The 23,364-nt window shown below is 43.2% G+C and overlaps 1 protein-coding gene across 1 annotated transcript in view; it reads right to left on the bottom strand.

The window, feature by feature from the left end:
• LCMT1 (leucine carboxyl methyltransferase 1) overlaps positions 1–18,968 on the bottom strand; it is a 46,928-nt gene extending 27,960 nt beyond the window's left edge. Inside the window, exons 1-2 of the mRNA XM_081296985.1 lie at positions 18,683–18,968; positions 192–283 (exon numbers count right to left, since the gene is read on the bottom strand). Of these exons, the coding sequence (XP_081153111.1) occupies positions 192–283; positions 18,683–18,795 (205 nt within the window). The 5' untranslated portion in view covers positions 18,796–18,968. The remainder of the gene's footprint in view (positions 1–191; positions 284–18,682) is intronic.
• Between the last annotated feature and the right edge of the window lie 4,396 nt (positions 18,969–23,364).

Below are 23,364 nucleotides of genomic sequence, written 5' to 3'. Positions count from 1 at the left end.
AAGAAAATGACCCTTAACCTCACCTACAAATAAAGCTTCATACACAGTGTGTTGGTAAGGAAGCTAGGATTATTCCTAGCTAGGATATTCTGTTAAAGGAGTGCCTGCTAGAACTTCTTTTAAGAACGATTCCCTAAAACCTCAGGTCTCCTATGTGGTGAGCAGGTGGTGGGGAGGGAGATGGTACTTGCCTCTGTTAATTTCAGGGGCCTTCCTCTCTTTAGTCAGCCTCACAAGGTGCTGGATGTAGGGATCATGCCAGTAGCCAACACTCACTGCAAACCTGGAAGGGGCCAAAGAGTAGGCCATGAGTGCAGCTGGTGGGTCAGGCCCAGACTCCACTGCCCAGGTCCCAGGTATAGAGGACAACTGTACCACAAAGGACAATAAATGCACACGTAGAGCCCCACTGCACCTTTAAATAGACTCATCCATCCACTGTCACATTAAACCGCCCACTACGGATCCCACAATGGTCGTTTCTCTCCTTCCCTAGGACTCTAAACAGCAAAAACCCCACTCATCTTCATAAAGAACACTGTTAACTTCTGTTTACTCTGAACTCACTGGTCAGAGCTGACCAGGTAGCTGCACAAAACTAAACAGTGTGGGCCCAGGGGAAGAACCAAAGATACTGGTGAGTATCACGAATTGCTACCTAAGTATTTCTCCCAATTCTGAATCAAGTACTAGTAATGACACTTCTTTAGAGATCACAATGGGGAAACCAGGAACAAATAAACCAACTCAGAAAACATGACCAAAGTCTAAGTTCTACACTACCAGGAGCAGTATCTGTACTCCAAGGAGTAGTTTCAGTACTCCAAGTCTAGGAGCTAAAGCCCTGATCATGCTCTAGACACCTTCTGGCAACCATGACAGCTGGCCTTAGGACAACTGACAAGTCATGACAAGGAGAGCCTGGATCCCAAGGCCACCTTAAATTTCTGTGGAACTGCAGCTGCTCTGCTGTCAACATATAGTCTGTGTGATATGCGTCTATCGTTTAGGCAATTTAAGGCAGGCCTCTTACTCGCAGCCTAAAACATCCTAACTGGTACCCTTTGCATACCTCCATTTCCATGTTCCTACACAACTAGGAAGGAACTTAAGTATGTGTATGTGTGTGTTTGTGTGCGTGCACATGTGGTGTCTCCCAGGCGGATTCTAAGCTCCTGAAGCAGATGCCATATCTTGTCTTTTCTTTGTACCACCATCAAGGCTTACTCCTACCTTGCTACAGTAGGTGCCAGATTCTGTGCAAACCTGTCTCCCACAGTCTCTCTCATCTGTTTGCACATCCAGACACCAATGAGGGAAGCACATGGGTCAACGCAGCAAACTCAATACACAAACGTGCAAAACACACTCACTAACAGGTAGGATTCAGTGATCCAAACTTCCCAAAGGAAATCAGTACACTTGCAAAGTTTTACAACAGTAAACTTTCTCAGTTATCTAAAATAAGTTGCTTTTGGAACAGTAAATTGTGACCCATTGTCATGAAATTAGTGTGCAATCCTGTTTTTTTTTTTTTAATAGGAAGGAAAGTAATATAGAAAATATCAGCATGCACTAGTAAAGGTTAAAGCTGTCGGAGGTTTTGTCTCAGGCTTGAGCTGAAGATCTAGGTGCAACGGAAAACATGCTTTCCCACTGTTCAACGCTGATTTCAAAGGATCTTCCAGTGCCATCTAGTGGGGGAAAGCCCTATCTGCAGTTGAGGTTCTGTCCAACCCTAAATTGACACAGTGCTCATTTGTGCCTTCTGCTGAGAGGAGACACTAAATTCCTTAGAAAGTGTCTGCCGATGGGGCGCAGTGGTGCACCTCTGAATCCCAGAGGCCAAGGCAGGAGGATAGCAAGTTCGAGGCCAGCCTGAACTTTTATTTTTTTTTTATTTATTTTTTAGTTTTACGTGGACACAATATCTTTGTTTTATTTTTATGTGGTGCTAAGAATCAAACCCAGTGCCGCATGCATGCTAGGCAAGTGCTCTACCACTTGAGCCACATCCCCAGCCCCCTGAACTTTTTATTTTGAGACCCTGTCTCAAAACAAAATAAAAAGATCTAGGGGTGTAGCTCAGTGGAAAAGCGTCTCTGGGCTCAATCCCCAGTACTCCCCCCCCCCCAAAGAAAACAATACTGATGATCAAAGAAAATGCAAAATGAAAGCAAAAACAGCAATATTTCCTTTAACAAACCGGCAACAAAACCATTTTCTAATAGACCTTGGCTTTGTAGGAGGAGGGGGAAGAGGGCGCTCGAGCGCTGCGGCTGGAAACAAGAGCTACACAACTATGTGCGAGGCGCTGCGGCAACAGGCAGAACAGCCGGACCCACGGGCCAGACCTAACCGGTCCACTTCACGGCTCACCCTAAGCGAACAGCAGCAATAGCACAGAAGCTTTCTCCAGGAACACTGAACAGGAGGGTATGAACATCCCGGGAACAAAGCAGACTAAAACTTATATGCAGAGGATGTTCCTAATAGTTAGAAAAATGTATCTGTATTGTATAGCCATCTCTATGACTGTATGTAAGCTGTCCGCGCGCGCGCGCGCGCGCGCACACACACACACACACGTCGCCCAGTGCTGCCAACAGTGTGTCCTCACACCATCCTGGATGCTGCGGTCCATTTCCACTGCGCTCCTCTGCTCAAAATAAAAACCCAAACAACTTCCCTTGCTTCCATATATCCTGACTTCCTGTTTAAAACTGATTGGAAGAATCAAAACTGTCAGATTTGGAAAGACCTTCAACATTTTCCAGTCTTGATTCAACCCGCCACTGCTCTCAATTTCCAGTCACCTACCACTGGCTTTTAAGACGCTGTACTATCTCCAACTTGAATTTTATTGTTATTCTTTCATTTCTTTTGGTCACATCTTTAGTTTCTATTTCCTGATGGTTTTATTCTTGGTCTATAAATGGAAAGCAGGAAGCAAAATCTTAAGGGCAACAGACTACACCTAAATGGAGATTGCATTTGTTGCCCTGCCTATGAGGTCTGAGTTCATCTGCCAGTCTTTACTTGAACCACCTAAAAAAATTGGCTTTGACACTTAAGAAGACTCACAGTCAACAATTATTCCCCATCTCCCAAAATACTATCTGTTTTGTCTTCTGGTTTCATCTAATATATAATTATTTTATATGAATTAATGTGATCTAAAATTGACTGTCCCTTCTCACATTTATGTGGAAGCTAAAAAAGTGATATCAGAGAAGTAAAATGGAAAATACTATTTACCATACACAGGAAGAGTGTGGGGCAGAATGGATAGAGGACAGTTAACAAGTACAGGGGTGCAGGTAAATAGAAGCAATAACTTCTAATATTCTACAGATAATAGGATGACTATTGTTGACCACAACTAATTTTGCTAGCAGAGAGGATTTTGAATGCTTCTAATGCAAAGAAAAGGTAAATATATGATATGCCAACTACCCTGATCAGATCATTACATATTTTAGCATGTAATGAAATGTCACACTATACCTTGTAAGTATGCACAACTATTATGTGTCAATTAAAAATAAAAATAAAATCTACTCGCTCTGCTATTGGGCAAAGTATAAATGAAAAAGGGATCAAAATTCACAACACGGGGGCTGGGGATGTGGCTCAAGTGGTAGCGCGCTCGCCTGGCATGCATGCGGCCCGGGTTCGATCCTCAGCACCACATACCAACAAAGATGTTGTGTCCGCCGAGAACTAAAAAATAAATATTAAAAAATTCTCTCTCTCTCTCTCTCACTCTCTCTTTAAAAAAAAAAAAAAAAAATTCACAACACGATGAAATAAACAGGGGAATCCAGTTAGAGAGTTTCCTGGGTCAAAGTCCCATCTCTAACTTTATAAAACAACAACCAATATGTAATATAATAACAAGATGTTCTGGATCTAAATAATGCTAAACTACTTTGGGGAAAAAAGGATTTAAGAATATATATCATGGGGCTGGGGAGGTGGCTCAAGCGGTAGCGCGCTCGCCTGGCATGCGTGTGGCCCAGGTTCGATCCTCAGCACCACATACCAACAAAGATGTTGTGTCCGCCGAGAACTAAAAAATAAATATTAAAAAAAAAAATTCTCTCTCTCCTCTCTCTCCTCTCACTCTCTCTTTAAAAAAAAGAATATATATCATGGGGCTGGGGATGTGGCTCAAGTGGTAGCACGCTCGCCTGGCATGCATGCGGCCCAGGTTCGATCCTCAGCACCACATACAAACAAAGATGTTGTGTCCGCCGAGAATTAAAAATAAATAAATAAATAAATAAATAAATAAATAAATAAATAAATGAACATATATCATGAACAAGGTTTGCCTATTCATTTTCTTAAAATATCTACTTTTCCTTTATAGTTAGTGCTTTTGGCATTCTGTCTATGAAACATTTGGTCTTCCAATGTTGCAAATATTTTCTCCTTTTCATAGGAAGCTCTATGATTCTAGGATTGACGTACAAGTTTATAATCCACCCATGACTCATACATACGGAATGAGTAGGGGTCAACACTTTCTTTCCCATTTGAAGATCCAGATGATCCAGAATTACCAGGTCAAGAGACTCTCCTTTTCCCAATGAACTGACTTACTTGAGGCTAAAATCAATACTGACAGTACATATGTAGGTTATTTCTGAATTATCCGTTCCATTTTATTCATCAATTCATCCATCTTTATGCCAGGGCCACACTATTTTTTTACTACAGTGTTACAGCAAATCTTAAAACTTAATAATGTCAAAACTGAGCAGTATAAGTTCTCCAACTCTGTTATTTTGAAATTGTTTTGTTTTGTTTTTGCAGAGGGAGGGAGGGTAGGGGGCAATGATATAGATCCTCTATTCTATATTCATTTGTTAATTTCTTCAAAAAACATGGATAGTATTTTGATTGGGATCTCACTGTATATACTAAATTGAAAAGAATAAAAACCTTAAGGTTTTTATATCACATCTTCTAATGTCTGAGCAAAATGTATCTCCCATTTAAGTCCTTAATATCTCAGTAACATTTTATAGTTTTCTGTGTAAAGGTGTTCCCTGTCTTTCATTAAATTTACTCCCAGTTTTTTATGCTATTGTAAATTATATTTTTAAATTTTACCTTCCTATACGAGTATGTATAATATACCCATATCTGTTAAAGAATTCCTATCTAGAATACATAATAAATTAACAAAAGACTTTGAATAGACAGTACATAAAAGATATCAAAACGGCCAATGTGAAAAATGAGTCACCATGGAAATGTCATTTTGAGCCATAATTCGATGCTATCTGGCACCTCTAGGCAATACCCATGTTAACAAGATAAAGAGCAACTGGAGTTTTGAGACATTGCTGGTGGAAGTGTAAACTGATAAGCCCCTTTGGAAATTAGTTTGGCAGTTAAGTATCAACCACCCTATGATTAAGCAATTCTACTCCTAGCAAGGAGAATCCAGGAGAAATGAAAAGTCTTATACAAGAATGTTCACAGCCCATCTACAATGGCCACGCTGGACACGGTGTGAATGTCCATCAGCAGGTAAATGCTCAGGAAGAAAAAAAAAATCACACACCAGGAAAAAGACGCAAATCATTTTACATTGACAAAGATTCTCTCCTGGACCCAACTCCAGCCAGGCTCCTCTGAGCCTTCTTCCTGACTGACAGGCCTCAGCCTTGGCCTACAAAGATCTGATCAAACACTAACATAATTTCTAACAGCCCATCACCCCTTCAAGTTCCTGCAGGAGGAAACTCAAGGCTGCCAAAAGAACTGGCCATTTCATTCAATACCTGAAGACAGGGCTCTGGCCTCAGCCTCCATGGGAAGCAGGAGCCTAACTTCCAAAAGCACCAGTTAGCAAAGCCAGCTGGGTGTCCATGAACCAACCAGCCTTCCTGCTCTTTGCAATTTTTCACCTCCTGAACCTACTGAGCCCCTGCTCACCTCCCTGCTTCATCATTCCCCCTAAAACAACTAGTCACCTCTACTCAAACTCAAGTTCAGTTAGTTCAATTCATGCTGGCTTAAACTGAACTAGTGAGTTAGTACTGATTAAAATCTCCCAACAGCACTTTATTACCTGGCTTTGTTTTTCTTTGACAACATATGCAACATAGATAAACTTCAAGTAACCTGTTGAGTGAAAAAAAAAAAAAAAAAAACCCACAAAACAATATGTCCTATACAAGTCCATGTATATGATGTTCAAGAATAAGCAAATCTACTCTAACAGTAGCCAAAATCAGAAAATGGTTGGTAGGAGACTTACTAGAAGGAGATATGAGAGAACATTCTGGAGTTTCAGAAACATGTTTTGTTTTGGGTGGTGGTACAAAGATGCATATAATTATATCACTCATCAAAACAAACCACCAGGGCTGGGGATGTGGCTCAAGTGGTAGGGCGCTCGCCTGGCATGCTCACGGCCCGGGTTCGATCCTCAGCACCACATACCAACAAAGATGTTGTGTCCGCCGAGAACTAAAAAATAAATATTAAAATTCTCTCTCTCTCTCCTCTCTCTTCTCTCGCTCTTTATAAAAAAAAAAAACCTCGAAGATTTAGCATTTTATTATATGTAAGTTATCTCCCTCTATTCCCCTATTCCGCATTCCACGCCTCCCACCTTTTCTTTCTCTCATCCCTTTCAAAAGTACCTGGGGAGGGGCTGTGGCTGTGGCTCAGCGGTAGCACATTCACCTGGCATGTGTGAGGCACTGGGTTCAAGTGTCAGCACCACATTAAAAAAAAAAAAAGAGTACCTGAGGGAGGAGGTGAGGAGGAGGATGAAGCCAACCATCCAAGTTCCCCTTCTGTCATAGTATGCGTTGTGATATGATAAGAAAATACCTGAGATTGAATAGTTCATAAACAACAGAAATTTATTTCCCTGTAGATCTGGAGGCTGGGGCATTCAAGACCAAGGTTTGGTCTCTGGTATGGGCCTTCTTGCTGCATCCACACGAGGAAGGAAGGGGAAGAGGGCACAAACCCACGCTGGCCAGCCCTTGTTACAGTGTCATTAATCCACTCACGAGGGCAGAGGTCTCTCGACCTAAACACCTGCCACAAGGCCCAACTAGCAACACTGCTGTAGCAGAAATTAAATTTCCAACTCATGAATTTGGGGGTCACCTTCAACCACAGCATGTTCTAACCTCTACCACCTGCTTTCTTCTTACTAAGATGCTATTTGCAGTGTCAGTCTGCCCTGTCAGAATTCTTCCCTCCCTGGATCTTAGGCCTGGCCAATAGGAAGTCTACAGACTAGGGATTCCTGAAAAGAACTCGCTTTCTTGATGACAAGGAATGGGCTCAAAACACACGTCTTTTGCTAGCATCCCTTTTGTTTCCTCTGCCTTCCTGAAGAACAGTTGTTAAATGAACTAGGAAAATTCTGACTTCCCTACTACAAACCTATCCTTACCCTGAAAAACAAGCTAAGGGAGCTCTCACTCAATGTACAAACAAACAAACAAAAACAATGTCAACTGCAAATCAAGGAGACACACACATTACTGTATTACCACATATGTAAGAATATAGTACATAATACAAGTGATGTCTCAAATCAACATACAAAGATAGACAATAATGCCCAGGGACAAAATGACTGCATCTTACAACAGAAACTGTTATGATGATTAGAAACATCTTTCTAAAGATGTTTAGATATAACTCTCAACCCCAAAGGTAAAGATTGTCAGATGTGACATAACTTTTCTGTGTTCATACATGAATATATCACAGTGAATCTCTACATCATGTACAACTGGGAGAATGGGATCCTAATTAGAGTAAGTATAATATGTCAAAATGCACTCTACTGTCATGTATATCTAAAAACAAATTTAAAAAAATGTAGCCAGGCACAGTAGCGCATGTCTATAATCCCAGTGGCTCAGTAGGCTGAGACAAGAGGATTGTGAGTTCAAAGCCAGCCTCAGCAATGGTGAGGCACTAAGCAACTCAACAAGACCCTGTTTCTAAATAAAATACAAAATAATTGGGTTGGGGACATGGCTCAGTGGTCAAATGCCCCTGAGTTCAATCCCCAATACCAAAAAAAGAAAGAGAAATGTGTAACTTCAAAAGCTGCATGGATAAATAAAAGGAACTTAAAAAAAATATATATATATATATATATATATTTACTTTTTAATTGTAGTTGGACACAATACTTTTTTTATTTATTTTTATTGGTACTGAGGATCAAACCCAGGGCCTCACACTTGCTAGGCAAGTGTTCTATCGCTGGGAGCCACAATCCCAGCCCCTAAAAGGAACTTTTGAATCCAAAAAATATATACAGAATAAATAAATAAAGCATATATATGCATTGATTTCAAAGTAGATCAGGCTTTTATGCTTGGTTCTTATCATCTCAAGATCCAAATTCTCATGGGCTGGGGATGTGGCTCAAGTGGTAGCATGCTCGCCTAGCATGCGTGAGGCACTGGGTTCGAGTCTCAGCACCACATAAAAATAAAATAAAGATACTGTGTCCACCTAAAACTAAAAAATAAATATTAAAAAAAATCCAAATTCTCAAAATTGTTAGAAGATATTAAATCAAAAGGAAAGAAATTCCTTAACTGTTAAACACTAATTTACATTTTATAACATGACATCATAGTTTACTTTTTTTGTCAAAGAAAGACAGAGTTATCCTCAATAGATGCCATTACTGTACATAAAATCTGACCTCAGAGGACTACTGGAAATGGATCTTCTGATTAATTGTGCATGATTATTGCATATTTATATTCATGCTTTCTATTCCAATATTTGGAATCAGTTACATTGGCTATATTGACTAATATTTAATCACACAAATGGAAATGCTTGTTTATTTTAAGTTGGAGTGTATAGTAGGAGTGATTTTGGAGTCAATAGTCAATAAATACAGTGCTAGTTCATGTCTACAGTTCAGTAGCACATTATGTATAAAGAGTTCCCAGTGTAATTCTATAAGTGATTAGAAATCTCACTAAATTGTCCTACTTGAATTTGGTCTAAAATATAACTTCATAAAAGGGGGGGGCGGGCTGGGGTTGTGGCTCAGTGGTAGAGTGCTCGCCTCGCATGTGCAAGGCCCTGGGTTCGATCCTCAGCACCATATAAAAATAAATAAAAGTTACTGTGTACAACTACAAATATATATATATATATATATATATATATATATATATATATATATATATATATCAAAAAAAAAAAAAAAAAAAAGACTGTCAGACTTTGTGGGGGAGGAGTAGGAGTTTGTGGTACAGGGGATTGAACTCAGGTCTCCTGCATGCTAGGCAAGTGCTCTACCAATGAGCTACATGTTTAGCCCTTCTTTTTTATTTTTGTTTTCTTGAGACAGGATCTCATGAAGTTGCTCAGGCTGACCCAAAACTTAAAATCCTCCTGCCTCAGTTTCCTCGATAGCTGGGATTACAGGTGTGTGTACCATGCCAGGCAAGATTGTCAGATTTCACAACATAAAGCTTTACTACTTCTGTTACTATAAAACCCACTGAACAAGCTAAACTGAAAGACATGTAGCAGCCTTCCAGAAAACACTGCAACAAATACAGAGTCCAATCCTTGATAGATAAAGTTCTTACAAACCAATAATAAACACACAAGACGAAGCTCAGTGGTTTAAAAAAAAAAAAAAAAAGTGCTTGCACAGCATGCATAAGACCCTGGGTTCAATCTCCAGAATTGCCAAAAAACAAAACAAACAAGAAAAAGCCAAACAACCCAATAAGAAGTGATATGGAGATATGTAGATAGGGGTCACACAAAAATCTGCCAATTTCAAATTTAAAAACTATTATTTTCCACTTGCCAGTTCATGAAACAATTTAGAAACTGACAATATTCAATATTTGCATCTCATTCAACATGAATGGGAAAAGAAACTAATACAACCTCTTCCCGGGACAATTTTACAGAAATTTCATCCCACAAATATCTTTCCTAGGAATACTCAAACACATGTGGGAAGATGCTGACCACAGCATGATCTGAGTAGCAAAAACAGAACCATCTCAGTACAACAACAGAAGAATGGTTAAAGCACCACCACACCCAGAACACCATGCAGCCATTAAAAAAGAATGAGGCAAGCCTGGGTGAAATGACACGAGCCAAATGCCCACATTAGAGCACTAAAGGGGGCAGGGAGGTACTCACCACTGTCATTACAAAATTAAGCTTTTAAGAGGAAAACATTATGGGATATTGATATTCTAGATCTAAGATCATTATCTTTGACAGATATTTTCCAAAACTGAATTTGTTCCTTTAAAAAAATGAAAAAGGAAAGAAAGAAAGAAGTCCTCCATAATTTATCTTACTTTACACATGGACAAGTTTTGCAGCTCATTTATCTTCAACAGAATGTTCTACTTCTAAAGTGGCAAATCTTCTCTGGGAATGGAAAATAGTACCTACCTTGAAAACATTTCAGATCAAATCTCTACCTTGCTCCCTGGAGCTCAGCTATAAGACCCAATGTGCTGGAAAGGCCTAGGGCCAGAGCCCTCGGGAAAAATCTGGCTTTGCCTGCAGGTGACCCTGGGACCTGCTTCCAGGTCAGGAGGAAGGGAGGGCATTTTTTCAATTTGGTAAAGAAACTAAATTAAGGGCTGTAAGTTTCACAATGAAATTTCAGCCTTACAGGCCCTGATCTGGTTTCTTAAAAAATATAGACTAGGGCTGGGTTTGTAGTTCAGTGGGAGAGCACCTGCCTAGCATGTGTGAGGCACTGGGTTCAATTCTCAGCACCACATATAAATAAAGATACACTGACAACAACAAAAAATAAAAATAAAAAATATATAGACTGCTCAAAACCAGTAAAAGAGAAAAAAAGAATTTTAAGACCTCATCAGGAAATGTAATCTTGAACATGTGCATATTCAGCTTCTAACATGACAAATACTCACTGTGTGTCTTCAATGTCGATGGCACACAGGCAGGCGTGGTCCCTGCTCTGTGTCAAGTTTGGGGTAGACAAACATTAAGTAATGAACTTCTGGGCTGTTGACTACAAAAGAGACCCAGGGGATGCTAGGCGTAGATCTGTGGTGTCAGAGCACCTCTTTGACAGAGCCACATCTGAGCTATTCAAGCACCCTGGAGCCATCCTGGACTCCTCAGTCCCACCCCACATCCATCTGTCAGCATATTATATCAGCTCCATCTTCCAAATGCATCCAGAGCCTGATGCTTCTCAGCACCTCCTCCACTACCATTCTGCACCAAGCACAGCATCTGTCACTTCTGATGCTCCCTGCACTAGTAGATTTAATCTCCCTGCCGCCATCCTCGCCTGCTACAGTCTGTTCCCAGCAGAGAAACTGCACTGATCCTGCTAAAACTCAATTCAGATCTGTTCACTCTTGGGTTCCAAATCCTCCATGACTCTGATCTCAGGGTAAAAACTGGATCCTTACAAGAGCCTAGTAGAGCCTGGCATGGTGGTGCAGGCCTATAATGTCAGCAACATAGGAAGCTGAGGCAGGAGGATTGCAAGTTCAAGTCAGCCTCAGCAACTCATCAATGCCCTAAGCCATTTAGCAAGACCCTGTCTCAAAATTTTAAAAAAGGCTGGAGATGTATCTCAGTGGTAAAGTGTCCCTAAGTTTAATCCCCAATATAAAAAAGAAAAAAAAGAAAGCCTACTAGGTATGGCCTGCCACCTCTCCACCAACACCCCTCACCTTCTCACTCTGGCTTTGCTTTTCTTGGAACAGGTAGAGCCAGCTCTGGCCTCAGGGCCTTCCACTCTCTAGTCTCTACCTGGGAGACTGTATTTACCTTCCCTGGTTACCACCTCTCAAATCACAACTCCTTCCAACAAGAATGCATCTACCACCAACTGGCATGCTGGTATTTGGCTTATTTGTTTCCTGGCTGTTTCCCCCACTGGGATCAATGGTCCATAAGAGCTCATTTGGTTTGTTCACTTCTGTATCCACGGTATCAAGAACAGCACCTCCATAAATTAAGCAGGCACGCAATAAAAGAATGTTGAATGAATGCATGCATTATTCCGTGAACTGACGTGGAACCAGTTAGTCAAAGGAAGGTGGGAGGAAGCATCTGAAGCAGAGGGAATGACATGCTGATGGCCCTGAGGAAGGACGGCACAGGGAGAGTGGAGTGGTATGAAGCAGTGCTGGGAACACAGGGCAGAGCAGGCAGTGCTCCTGAAGTCTGGGGAAGGACTTTGGTCTTTTTCAAACTGCAACAGGAGCCAGTAAGCTAGGAAGCGACATAATCAAGTGGACCTTTTCCAAACCTGTGGCTCCACTGTGAGATATGGTTTGGGAGAATTTAAGAGTGATGGGGGTGGCACGCAGGAAGCTGACCAGGGCCTTGGCTGGGCCACGGCTGACTTCACCTTGGGCTGAGATGCCAGAAGCAGAGGTGGAAGGAAGGAAGCAAATCCCAACAATACTCAGGAGGGAACCAGCATGAGACTGACCACATAAGGGGAAAGCGAAAGGGTACTGCCAAGATGATCCCACCTGTCTTACACATGAACTAGATGAAGAATGGCACCCGTGGATAAGTTGAGGGTGGTGGGTGGCAGAGAGACAGACATGTGAAGATAATCATGGGCACAGGTTTGGAAATAGGGGACTTGAGATCATTCTGAGACAGTCAAGTAGAGAGTTACAGGTGGCTGTCAAATGTCCAGACGAGGGTGACCAAATCATGAAAAAGGTGCAGTGGGTCATGCAACAGGGTGCAGATTTGTACCCTGTAACTGAGGGGGAATCCAAAGACTGAAGTAAGTTACAAGATCCGTGATTCTGAAAACTACCCTGGCAGCCGGAAGAACAATAAGGATGGGCTGGGGATGTGGCTCAAGCGGTAGCACGCTCGCCTGGCATGCGTGCGGCCCGGGTTCGATCCTCAGCACCACATACAAACAAAGATGTTGTGTCCGCCGAGAACTAAAAAATAAATATTAAAAAATTCTCTCTCTCTCTCTCTCTCTCTCTCTTTAAAAAAAAAAAAAAAAAGAACAATAAGGATGAATACACGAAGGGCTGAGGCGGGGAGGAGAGCCTACGCAAGAACTAGGGCTATGGGAAGGGGCAAAACACCCCTTTGTCACGGCCCAGCCCGTCTCCAGCATAGCTGTTGGGGATTTCGCTAAAATATATGCCCCGATCACGTCAGTACCCCAGTGAACATCCCGAGGATAACGCACACTCCTTGGGACCTTCCATGATTCGTTCCCTGATGACCTCTGCAGATGCTCTCCTGCTGCCCCCCCTCCTCAAGTTCCCCCTCACTCTGCTCTGCTTCACCTCAAGGGCTCTGATAAGCCATCTTCCTCTGCCTGGAAAACCCCCGTGCATCTTTTCAAGATCCACCTTTTCTCTGTGAAAGGAGAAAAGCAGCCCTGACGCCCGGGAGCCGGCCTGCCACTGTGAGCCAGGCCTCAATCTGTGGGCGGCTGGCCTGGCACCAGAGCGAGGCCGTGGTGTTCTCCTATTGGACACAAACAGTCTCTGAGAACACCAGCACACTGGCACTCTGCAACAGAGATGAAGGACAAAAACAGGGCACTTCATAATTTTGTCTAAGCATAGATAAAAACAAGGTCACTGTGCCACCCACAAAATACCAAACACCCCTCGGGCCCAGCTGGCGAGTGACTGGCTTCTTTGTGAGTAACAGCTTCAGTCCTACTCAGCCAAACCGCCTTCTAGAAAAGACTAGTGGGCTACAGGATCACAGAGTTGTCCCCTCTTCCTATGAGCACTCAATCCAGAGCTAATTTTTGCTTCCCCAATCACCCAGTAAAACCCAAATCCTAAAAGCTCTTTTCAACACCCTCTTATTGATATGACCTACAGCCCCCCCAGTCTGTGTTCCCCCTAGTTGCAAACAGGTGATATGCCAACGTTGTGTAGCTATAGGTGTGTCTCTGGAGGACGTGACACCTGTCACAGTAGGAAAGGATGATGAAGGTTCTTAGAGGGAAGTTAGTGCTCCACCCTGAGGTGTCCATTCTCTGTTGGGCAACCGGAGATCAAGGTAAATCATAAGTCTGAGGAAAGTAGAAAATGCTGGAATCAAGTATTCGGAAGAATAGGAGAAATAATTGACCAAAGAGACAAATGGTCAGGCTCTGCTGAGGGCACAGTAAGGCTGGCTGACGTGAATTCCCAAGTGTCAAGCTGCCTGTTGTGTGACTTCTACCCTAAGTCTTCAAGGAGAAAAATGGACAGTTTGGATCAAGTGGGCGTTTGGGTCTACTGTGACTAAAGGGCCAGAGAAACAGATATTGCCAACTGAATTACTGAATGGTGACCAGGAACTCTAAGCTCAGTGGAGAGGTAACAGTAGAGGAGGGACTGAAGGAAGAGAAAACCAGGGAGGTCCTGAGGAAAAGGGCGGGGTTCATAAACTGAGGGAGCCCCTGGAAAGGAAGGGGCGGGAGAGGGCCGCCACTCATGAGGACACTGCAGCCTCAGTGGGACAATCCAGGACTTCACGGTGGCGGTGGGCGATGGAGGCAGAGGAGAAGAGGATCACTGCAGGTGAGGCACTCAGGAAATGAGTACCCAGATGTAGGCTGGTCACCAAATTCACCAAGGATGGTGTCAAAGACTGAGGTAGGTGGAGGATTATGGGCCAGGACTCCAACCTTTAATGAATTAGGGTAGTGGCCAGGAGAGAGCAGGCTGCAGCAATGTGCAGGGGTCCAGTTATGTTTGATGGATCCCAAGAAGTGGGGTGGGGGACCAACAACAGGGAAAATGCTATCTCCAACACCCTGGTTCTGCAACACGCTAGGATGGAGCGCACAGATGGACCACTTGAGAGGACTTAGAAAAGGACATCCTTAGGGCTGTGTCAAGGTTAAGGCAACAGGAGACAGAGTGGCTAAGGAGGGGTCGAGGAAATAGAGGGCTGTTGACTATGGAGCAGCAGCTTCAGAGGACACACTGCTCATTCTGCAGGACACTGAGTCACAGGTACACAAAGAACAGGAAGCTGACCTGGGCCAGAGCATGACAGCAGAGTGAGGAAAGGAGGGGTGGGTATCTGCGTCTGTTGTTATAATAAATACCTGTGGCTGGGTACTTTATAAGACAAAGAAGTTCATCCAGGTCACAATTCTGGTGGCTGTAAAGTTGAAACAGCAAGCTGCCATCCTGGCAAAGGCCCCCTGCCTGAGTCAGAATACGAATGAGGAGCAGACGGGTGGGAAAAAGTGTTATGGTTTTGATATGAGGTGTCCCCTCAAAGCCCCTGTGTTTCTGCAGGAATATTCACAGGTGGAACCACTGGATTGTGAGAGCTGTTACCTAATCAGTAACATGCTAGTTTGCATGGACTGGGTGGTAACTATAGGCAGATAAAAGGAGTGGCTAGAGGAGGTGGGTCATGGGGTATGCGTGCTGGAAGGGTGCATCTCCTGGCCCACCCAAACCCCTTCCCTCCACAGGGGCCCTTCAGCCTTGATGCTCTGCCTCAGCTTGGGCCCAGAGCAATGGACTCAGCAATGGACTGAACCGCTGAAATCTTGAGCCCCCCAAAAAACTTTTCCTCCTCCTCTAAGTTGTTCTGATCAGTATTCTGGTCACAGTAATGCAAAGCTCATTAAAACAGAGGGTATGTATAAAAGAAAGCAAGGGAAGGTACGCTCTTCCCTTATAATCGCTCTCACCATGACCAATCAAGTTCCGTAAGAACGAAAACTCCTTCTCTTAAGAAATGCCTCAATCCGGCCATTTTCTGCCCTGAAAATGAGACAGGCCAGGTGTTTGACCAATGGGACTTTATGGCTCTAGGTCAAGGTTACAGGCCACAATTACAAGAAAAACCAGACTCACAGCTACTACATATTCAGCAACTTCACCAAATAATACCAGACTAAAGGGAAATCAAAACTACTAATAATCTAGGTATGGTGCGCACACCTGTAATACTAACAACTTGGGAAGCTGTGGCAGGAAGATCGCAAGTTCAAGGCCAGCCTAAGCAACTTAGTGAGACCCTAAGCAACTTAGAGAGACCTTGTCCCAAAATAAGAAAAAAAAAAAAAAAAGGCTGGGGATGTGGCTTAGTGCTAAAGCGCCCCTGGGTTCAATCTCCGGTACCAAGGAAAAAACATTACTAATAATTGAGGGCTTCACTTTGTGCCAAATCATGTACTAATAACTTTGCATTAATTATCACATTTGGGGGGCTGGGGATGTGGCTCAAGCGGTAGCATGCTCGCCTGGCATGCGTGCGGCCCGGGTTCGATCCTCAGCACCACATACCAACAAAGATGTTGTGTCCGCCAAGAACTAAAAAATAAATATTAAAAATTCTCCCCCTCCCTCCCTCCCTCCCTCCCTCCCTCCCCCTCCCCCCCTCTCTCTCTCTCTCCTCTCTCACTCTCTCTTTAAAAAAAAAATTATCACATTTGGATCATCACACATAAAAGATACATTACCCGTATTGTCCCCATTTTAAAGATGAGAAGACTGAGGCACAATGAGGAGAATAATTTGTAATATCATAAATTTTGCCAAAATTTAAGGGCTTACTGTATTATAGAACAGATGTCGATCACAGAACCATAGAAACTGAAAGACATTGAGTCCTGCAATATAATTAGAAAATTAATTTTAAAATTCTCAAAAACTCTCATGGCATGTTTTTTCAGAAAGGGAAAACTCAGTGGATAACAAAACAAAACACTGATGAAATGCATCCAGATGGCAAAAACATGAAGTCTTCATAACTAGAACATATTGCAGAAGATTCTGATTCATGGGTCTAAAGTAGGCCAACATCTGTTGTTGTTTGTTTTGTTTTGTTTCCGAGGCTTGAACCCAGGGGCGCTTAACCACTGAGCCACATTCCCAGCCCTTTTTATTTTGAGTCAGGGTCTCACTAAGTTGCTGAGGGCCTCACTAAATTGCTGAGACTGGCTTTCAACTTGTGATCCTCTTGCCTCAGCCTTCTGAGCCGCTGGGATTACAGGTGTGTGCCACCATGCCCGTTTCATTATTTGTTTTAAGAAAGCAAGTTTACAACAACAACAACAAAAAATTACCAAAAATATTAAATTAGTATGACCCTAAGAACTGCTGAAAAGAATTTTCTCTCTGAAACTTTTGATGGAACTACAGAGTCTCTTAGAAAATGACACTCAAGGGGTTGGGGTTGGGGTTGGGGTTGTGGCTCAGGCGTAGAGCGCTGCCTCGCATGTGCAAGACCCTGGATTCCATCCTCAGCACCACATAAAAAAATAAATAAGTGAAATAATGGTGTTGTGTCCAACTACAACTAACAAATATTTTAAAAAAGAAAATGACACTCAATATGAGAAAAATACATTACTGATTCAACAGTGCTATAGATATGATCAAAGATACCTGAAAGCTAGGAGAAATAAAGGCAAATGTAATCTCTTTAAATTCATAAATCTCATCAGGAACTGTGTCCAAGACTTGACTACATATGGATCTTTTCATTTATTTAATTAACCACCACTAACACCTACTAACTCACTGCTCTGATTGCTAAACTAATACTAAACGTCGTTAGATCCTCAAAACTACCTTCAAGTGAACATTAATACCATACCAATTTTAGAGATCAGAAAAATGTGGTGCAGAATGTGTTTGGAACTTGCCCAAAGTTCACACAACTTGTAAGTGGCAGAGATCAGTTTCACAAGAGTCTGGCTTCAGAGTTCAAACGACTATACTTATTCTCTAAGAACCTATTAAAAGTACAATCCTTCATCCAAAACTTTGGAATTCCCCACTCTACAATACCACCCTGACCCTTGCCTGCTTCTTCCAGTTCTTTCTGTTGTTCTAACAATCCATACTCCTCTCTTGCTCTGCTTGAACACTCTCCTACCTTTTTACTTAGCCTTTTCTTCTCAACCTAAACATCACGGTCTAAATTACAAACGCTAATGGCACCTTGCACCTCCCACAACACAGCACAAAGTTATAATCATAGATTTCACGAGTAACAATTTGTTTTCTGTCTTTCCCAACTAGGCTGTGAGTTCCAGTATGTCCCACACATACTTCCTTGTCATCTATTCACAATGACTGAAACCCCACTTATCAGCCCCAAGAAAGGACCTGGCGCGAAGTCCTCTACCAATAAATAAGCTGAATGAATGAAAAGAGGACCCACAAGCCTCGTGTTCTCTTTCTCTGAGGTCCATTTGCACTGGAAATGCTTCCCACACACACCTCCTACCACACCACCAATTCTCAAGCCTCTCTGTGCTACTGGCTCTGCAAACAAACATTATGTGGCCCTGGACAGTCACTTCCCCTTCATGGGCATGAGCCTCAAGGGCACAATGGGGATCACGACCACCCCGCAAATGTAACCTACAAAGGAGGGGAAATCTACACTTCCCACAACCCAGCAACATGTGTGCAACATGACCGTCCGTCTTCCCAGGGAAAAGGCACAGACCGTGTGCGCTTTGTCCAGCGCCGTCCTCCCATTCCCGGTACCCAGGCCGGGAACCCCTGCTCCGTGCGCTTCACAGGTGCGACCGAGGGTCGCTGGAGGTGCGCTCGGCATCCGTCTCCGGGGTCCGGGCGCAGTCCCCGGACACAGGCCCGCACCGCACCCAGGCCCCGACCCCGGGCCGGCCCCCAGCCCCGCGCCCGCCGGGCACCTCTTGCACAGAGAAGCATCTTCGCAGGTGCCGCGCACGCCCTCGTCGTCCGTGTCGCAGGTGGACGAGGAAGGAGAGGAGAAGAAAGAGGGCTCCCTCAGGCTAGCAGCCATGGGCGTGGAGGTTCCGGGGTACTGTGCCCACCAGGGACATGGAAGCGGGGGTCCACAGGTAGCGGAGCACGGAGCAAACCACTCGGAGGAGGCAGGATAGAGGGGCCGGGCTCCACCCGCTCAGCTGGCGCGGCTCAGTGACGCCGCCCCCGCCAGCGGCCCCAGCAAACTTCCAGCTGATTGGCTCCTCTGCAGTGACGCTCATTGGGCTGTTTCCCCCGCCCTTTCAGACCACGGAGCTGCTCATTGGAGGACTCTTTTGGCTCCGCCCACACGACCCGGAAGTTTTCCTCGAGAGCAGGGAAATTGAAAATGACCTAAGAGTGCCGCAATGCTCCCCGGGAAGGGTAGTCTGAGTTGCTTTGGGAGGACTTCTGATTCCTGGTTGCTGGTCACAAAATTTTGTAAATATGATTAACTCAGGGCAGAAGAGCTAGCAGGATCTTGAGCACTGGAGCGAAGGCAGAGAATCCAGCCAGGAAAAATTAAAAAAAAAAAAAGGGCTCAGTGTCATTCAACAATTTAACAACTTTTAGGGAGGGCTGACACTCTGTGCCAGGTCCTGTGCGGAGGTCTTTGCACACAGAATCTCCTTTGAAATGTTGTGGAGGAGGTAGTGCATGAAAAACTATGTAACAATGAAAATAAACGGCTAAATGTTAGAACAATAAATTATTCGTAAAAGAAAGATAAAGTGCAAACCAAGCAAAACTAATGTTGATTAGAGAAATTTATGTATGTGATAAAATAATGTATAGAAAGGCAAAGCAACAAGGGAAAGTGTCCCAGGAATCAAGGACTGGGGAGTGTGGGACACAAAAATTAGGGAAAGGCACTGGGTTGGCAGGGCGGGGGATTCATAGGCATATCTTCAGTTTCTCAAGTGGGAGTGACTACACGCCTTTGTTTCATTGTTATACAGTCAAAATGTTCATTACAGATATTTTGCATTGGATTTGTTGTAAAACATTTTATAAATTAAAGAGAAATATGGGGGCTAGGTGTGGCTCAGTGGTCGAGCGCTCGCCTAGCATGCATGAGGCACTGGGTTCCATCCTCAGTACACCCACATAAATGTAAAATAAAGATATTGTTTTCCACCTAAAACTTAAGATAAATATTAAAAAGAAAAAGAAAAACAAGAAATGTGTTCATATATTCCGTTGTATCTGCTTTGTGTTGGGAGCAGGGAAGGGATATATTCAAACTTTTAAAACTTTGAATTATAACCTATTTAAGCAAAACAAAAAAAGCAGAATAGTTCTGGAGGGTGTAGTGGTAGAACACTTGCCTACCATTCAGAAGGTTCTGGGTTACAGCCCGCGGGCGGGGTGGGGGTATATATCAGGCGCCAGTGCCCATTGCCTATATAGTCCCAGCTGCTTGGGATGCTGAGACGGAAGAATTGCTTGAGCTCAGGAGTTGAAAACCATCCTCAGTGATATAATGAGACCCCGCATCTCAAGAAAAAGCAAAATAAAACAACGCAAATAGCAAATATTCACTTAGCATTCTAGAAAGGATGGGGGAACAGCTGAGGTTAAGATTTGCCGCGGCGCGTGGTGAGAGAAGGGCATTTTTCTCAGCCTGGTCCTCTACAAAGGGTGGTTCTCTACAAAGCACTGAGCAGGTATAGTGTCCCAGCTTGGCAGTATATATGTTCCATGGGTGTTAGTGGATAATAAGTGTCAACAGCAAGTAGTATAAGGTACGGATCACAGTGTCTAGATTTGGTTAGTAAGGTCTGCCTATTTCAATGACCTCTCAACCACAGTTTGCCTTTAGCTTCAAAGGGACACAGTTCAGACTTGACCTGGCTACCCACAGTGTACCTAAACAATTCTGCTCCTGTATACAATATTTACAGGCAAGGTCCTAATCATCTCTGCCTTTCTCCAGGAGTACAGGTTTATCCCCTTTATGACATCCTCCTTTGAGGACATTTTTTGAGGGACACAGTTATTAAGGACATACATGTCCAACATCTTTTAGGTCTTTTTGGATTCTGGAGGTAATATTATTAATAGTATTATTACTTACAAATTTTACTTAAACACACTTATGCTGTTACTTGCAAATTAGCAATGTGGCCAGCTTGGGCAGGGTTCCACCAACAAGAGGCTCTAGAATTTGTTGAAATTCAAATCAACAAGCACTCCTGTTACTGCCTTCAGAGACTCCTGCAGTGAAGAGGTTTTGGTGACCTCTGCTCATGCTTCCTGGAGTCTCTGGGTGGCCTAAGATGATCATAAGATGCCCATGGACTTCTGATGCAAAAACTGCCATTTTTGCACCTGCGCTTCAGCCATTAGAATGGTTACTGGCCACAGTCTAGGCTCTTCTAGAAATAGAGGTTTTCACAGACCCTGAGCCTGTGTCTCCCCATACCCAACTGCCCCGTTATTCCTTGGGTCACAGAGGCAGCACCACACAAGTTCCACATGGTGCCAAGACCTCCTTGCTATAGATGGAGCCAAATCTTGGCGCTCTGGCATATTCTACCTTCAAATGCGGGTGGTCTTTCCTGTCTCCAGATGACAAGATGCTGGAGAGGTTGCCTCTCCCCCAGACTCTTTGGTGACCTGGGGATCAACTTAGCAAACATCAGTGAAAGGTTTCAGTTTGTATTTCAGTAGAGGTGCTTGTCCTGAGACTACAGGGAAAATGAGAAGATTAGCAGAAGATGGAAACTTGGAGAACGTTTTTAAAAAAGATCAGAAATAAGAAGTCATAAAGAGACTGAGAAAGAGGGTCTAAAGTTAGAAACCTGGAGAGAGGGAGAGGGAGAGAGAGAGAGAGAGCAAAGTCAAAGGGTCTCACTAAGTTGCTAAAACTGATCTGGAATTTGCCATCCTCCTGCCTCAGCCTCCCAAGTCGCTGAGATTACACGTGTGTACCACTGTGCCCAGCATACACATTTATTTCTAAAGGATCTGAAAGAAAACAGATGAAAAGAAAACCACTAGAGTGGTTTCCCAAGCAATGGAAAGGGGAATGGGACTTATTCATGAAAGGGGAACTTGCTTTTTAATTTTATGTAACTTGTACTTTAGAACTCTTCACCATTTTTTCATATATAGGGAGGTTGCACTCACATATTTCATACTTTTTTTTTTTTTTGGTATTGGGGATTGAACTCAGGGGCACTCAACCACTGAGCTACACCCCCACTCCCATTTTGAATTTTTTTTTTTTTTTTAGAGACAGTATCTCACTGAGTTGCTTAGTGCCTTGCCATTCTGAGGCTGGCTTTGAACTTGAGATCCTCCTTCCTCTGCCTCCCAAGCCGCAGGAATTACACGTGTGCCGCCATCATGCCTGGCATATTTTTACTTTTTTAATGCTAACACAAGTTAATGTTTTACTTACCCAAGTTAAACACCTGCCCCTCATTAAAACTGAAAGCATTCAGACAATACTTAAGTACCCTTTGACCATAGTCTCTAGTGTCACCCACACCCTTCCTCCCAAGGAACAGCCTTTGGCTAAGTTTGGCGAATACTATCACAGCCCTTTAAAAACACTTTTTTAAAAAAGCATTTATTTTTTGGGGGGGCTGAGGTCTTGGCTCAGTGGTAGAGTGCTCATCTAGCATGCATGAGGCACTGGGTTCAATCCTCAGCACCACATAAAAATAAAGATATTGTGTCCACCTAAAACTAAAAAATAAATCTTAAAAAAAAGCATTTATTTTTGGCACTGGGGATTGAACTCAGGAGTTCTTTACTACTGAGCCACATCCCCAGCCCTTTTTATTTTTTATTTAGAAACAGGCCTTTTTATTTTTTTATTTTATTTAGAAACAGGACTTTTTATTTTTTATTTTGAGCAGCTACATTCCGGAGGCTGGCCTCAAACTTGCCATCCTCCTGTCTCAGCCTCCTGAGTTACTGGGATCATAGTCAGGTGCCACTACACCTGCGTGTAAATTTAAAGAGAGTAAAACTGAAAACAAATATGTGAGATTTTTATTTTCTTCTTCAAAAGGTCACTTTGTAATGTAGTACACATATGGTGGCTTGGTTTTTAAACATCTTTAATTTGAGAATCTTGTATTTCTTTTAAAGTCCTTTCGGTACAATTCTAGTACTCTTGTCAGGTGACATCAGCAAAAGTGAAGATGTCCAGCCCCACCAATGTCAAGTCCAGCTGGGCTGGTGAGAGACACAACTACGGAGCCCAACTCACACCTGCTCATTTAGGTGTGGCTCCTGGAGACTTTTTCAAACTTCCTGGTACCTTCCTAGCTTGTTTGTTCTCTCCTGCTGCATCTAGAAGCTTCTTACAAGGAGAAAGACTTGCTGGTGGTGTAGATGAATGAGATCCTATTTGTATAAATTTAACCAAAATTTCTGAAAAGCAACTATTTAGCACAAAGTGCTGGTTGGGTTTTGGAGGTGTGTTGGGGACACTCACAGGTCCCTCCTCCATTCACCTGGATGCATGGCCTTGGTCTACCTGGAACAACTGCTCCCTCCCCTACCTTTCCATACCCAGCATGTCTCCCTTTAGTTGTGAGGCTTCCTCTGCTTCATGTGGTGCTTGAAGATATCCAAGGAAGGGCTTTCT

The sequence above is a fragment of the Spermophilus citellus genome (assembly GCF_964194105.1).
Source record: "Spermophilus citellus genome assembly, chromosome: 6".
Classification (NCBI taxonomy): domain Eukaryota; kingdom Metazoa; phylum Chordata; class Mammalia; order Rodentia; family Sciuridae; genus Spermophilus; species Spermophilus citellus.
The sequence above is the reverse complement of the archived record's forward strand: the minus strand, read 5'-3'. Positions and strand labels throughout refer to the sequence as shown.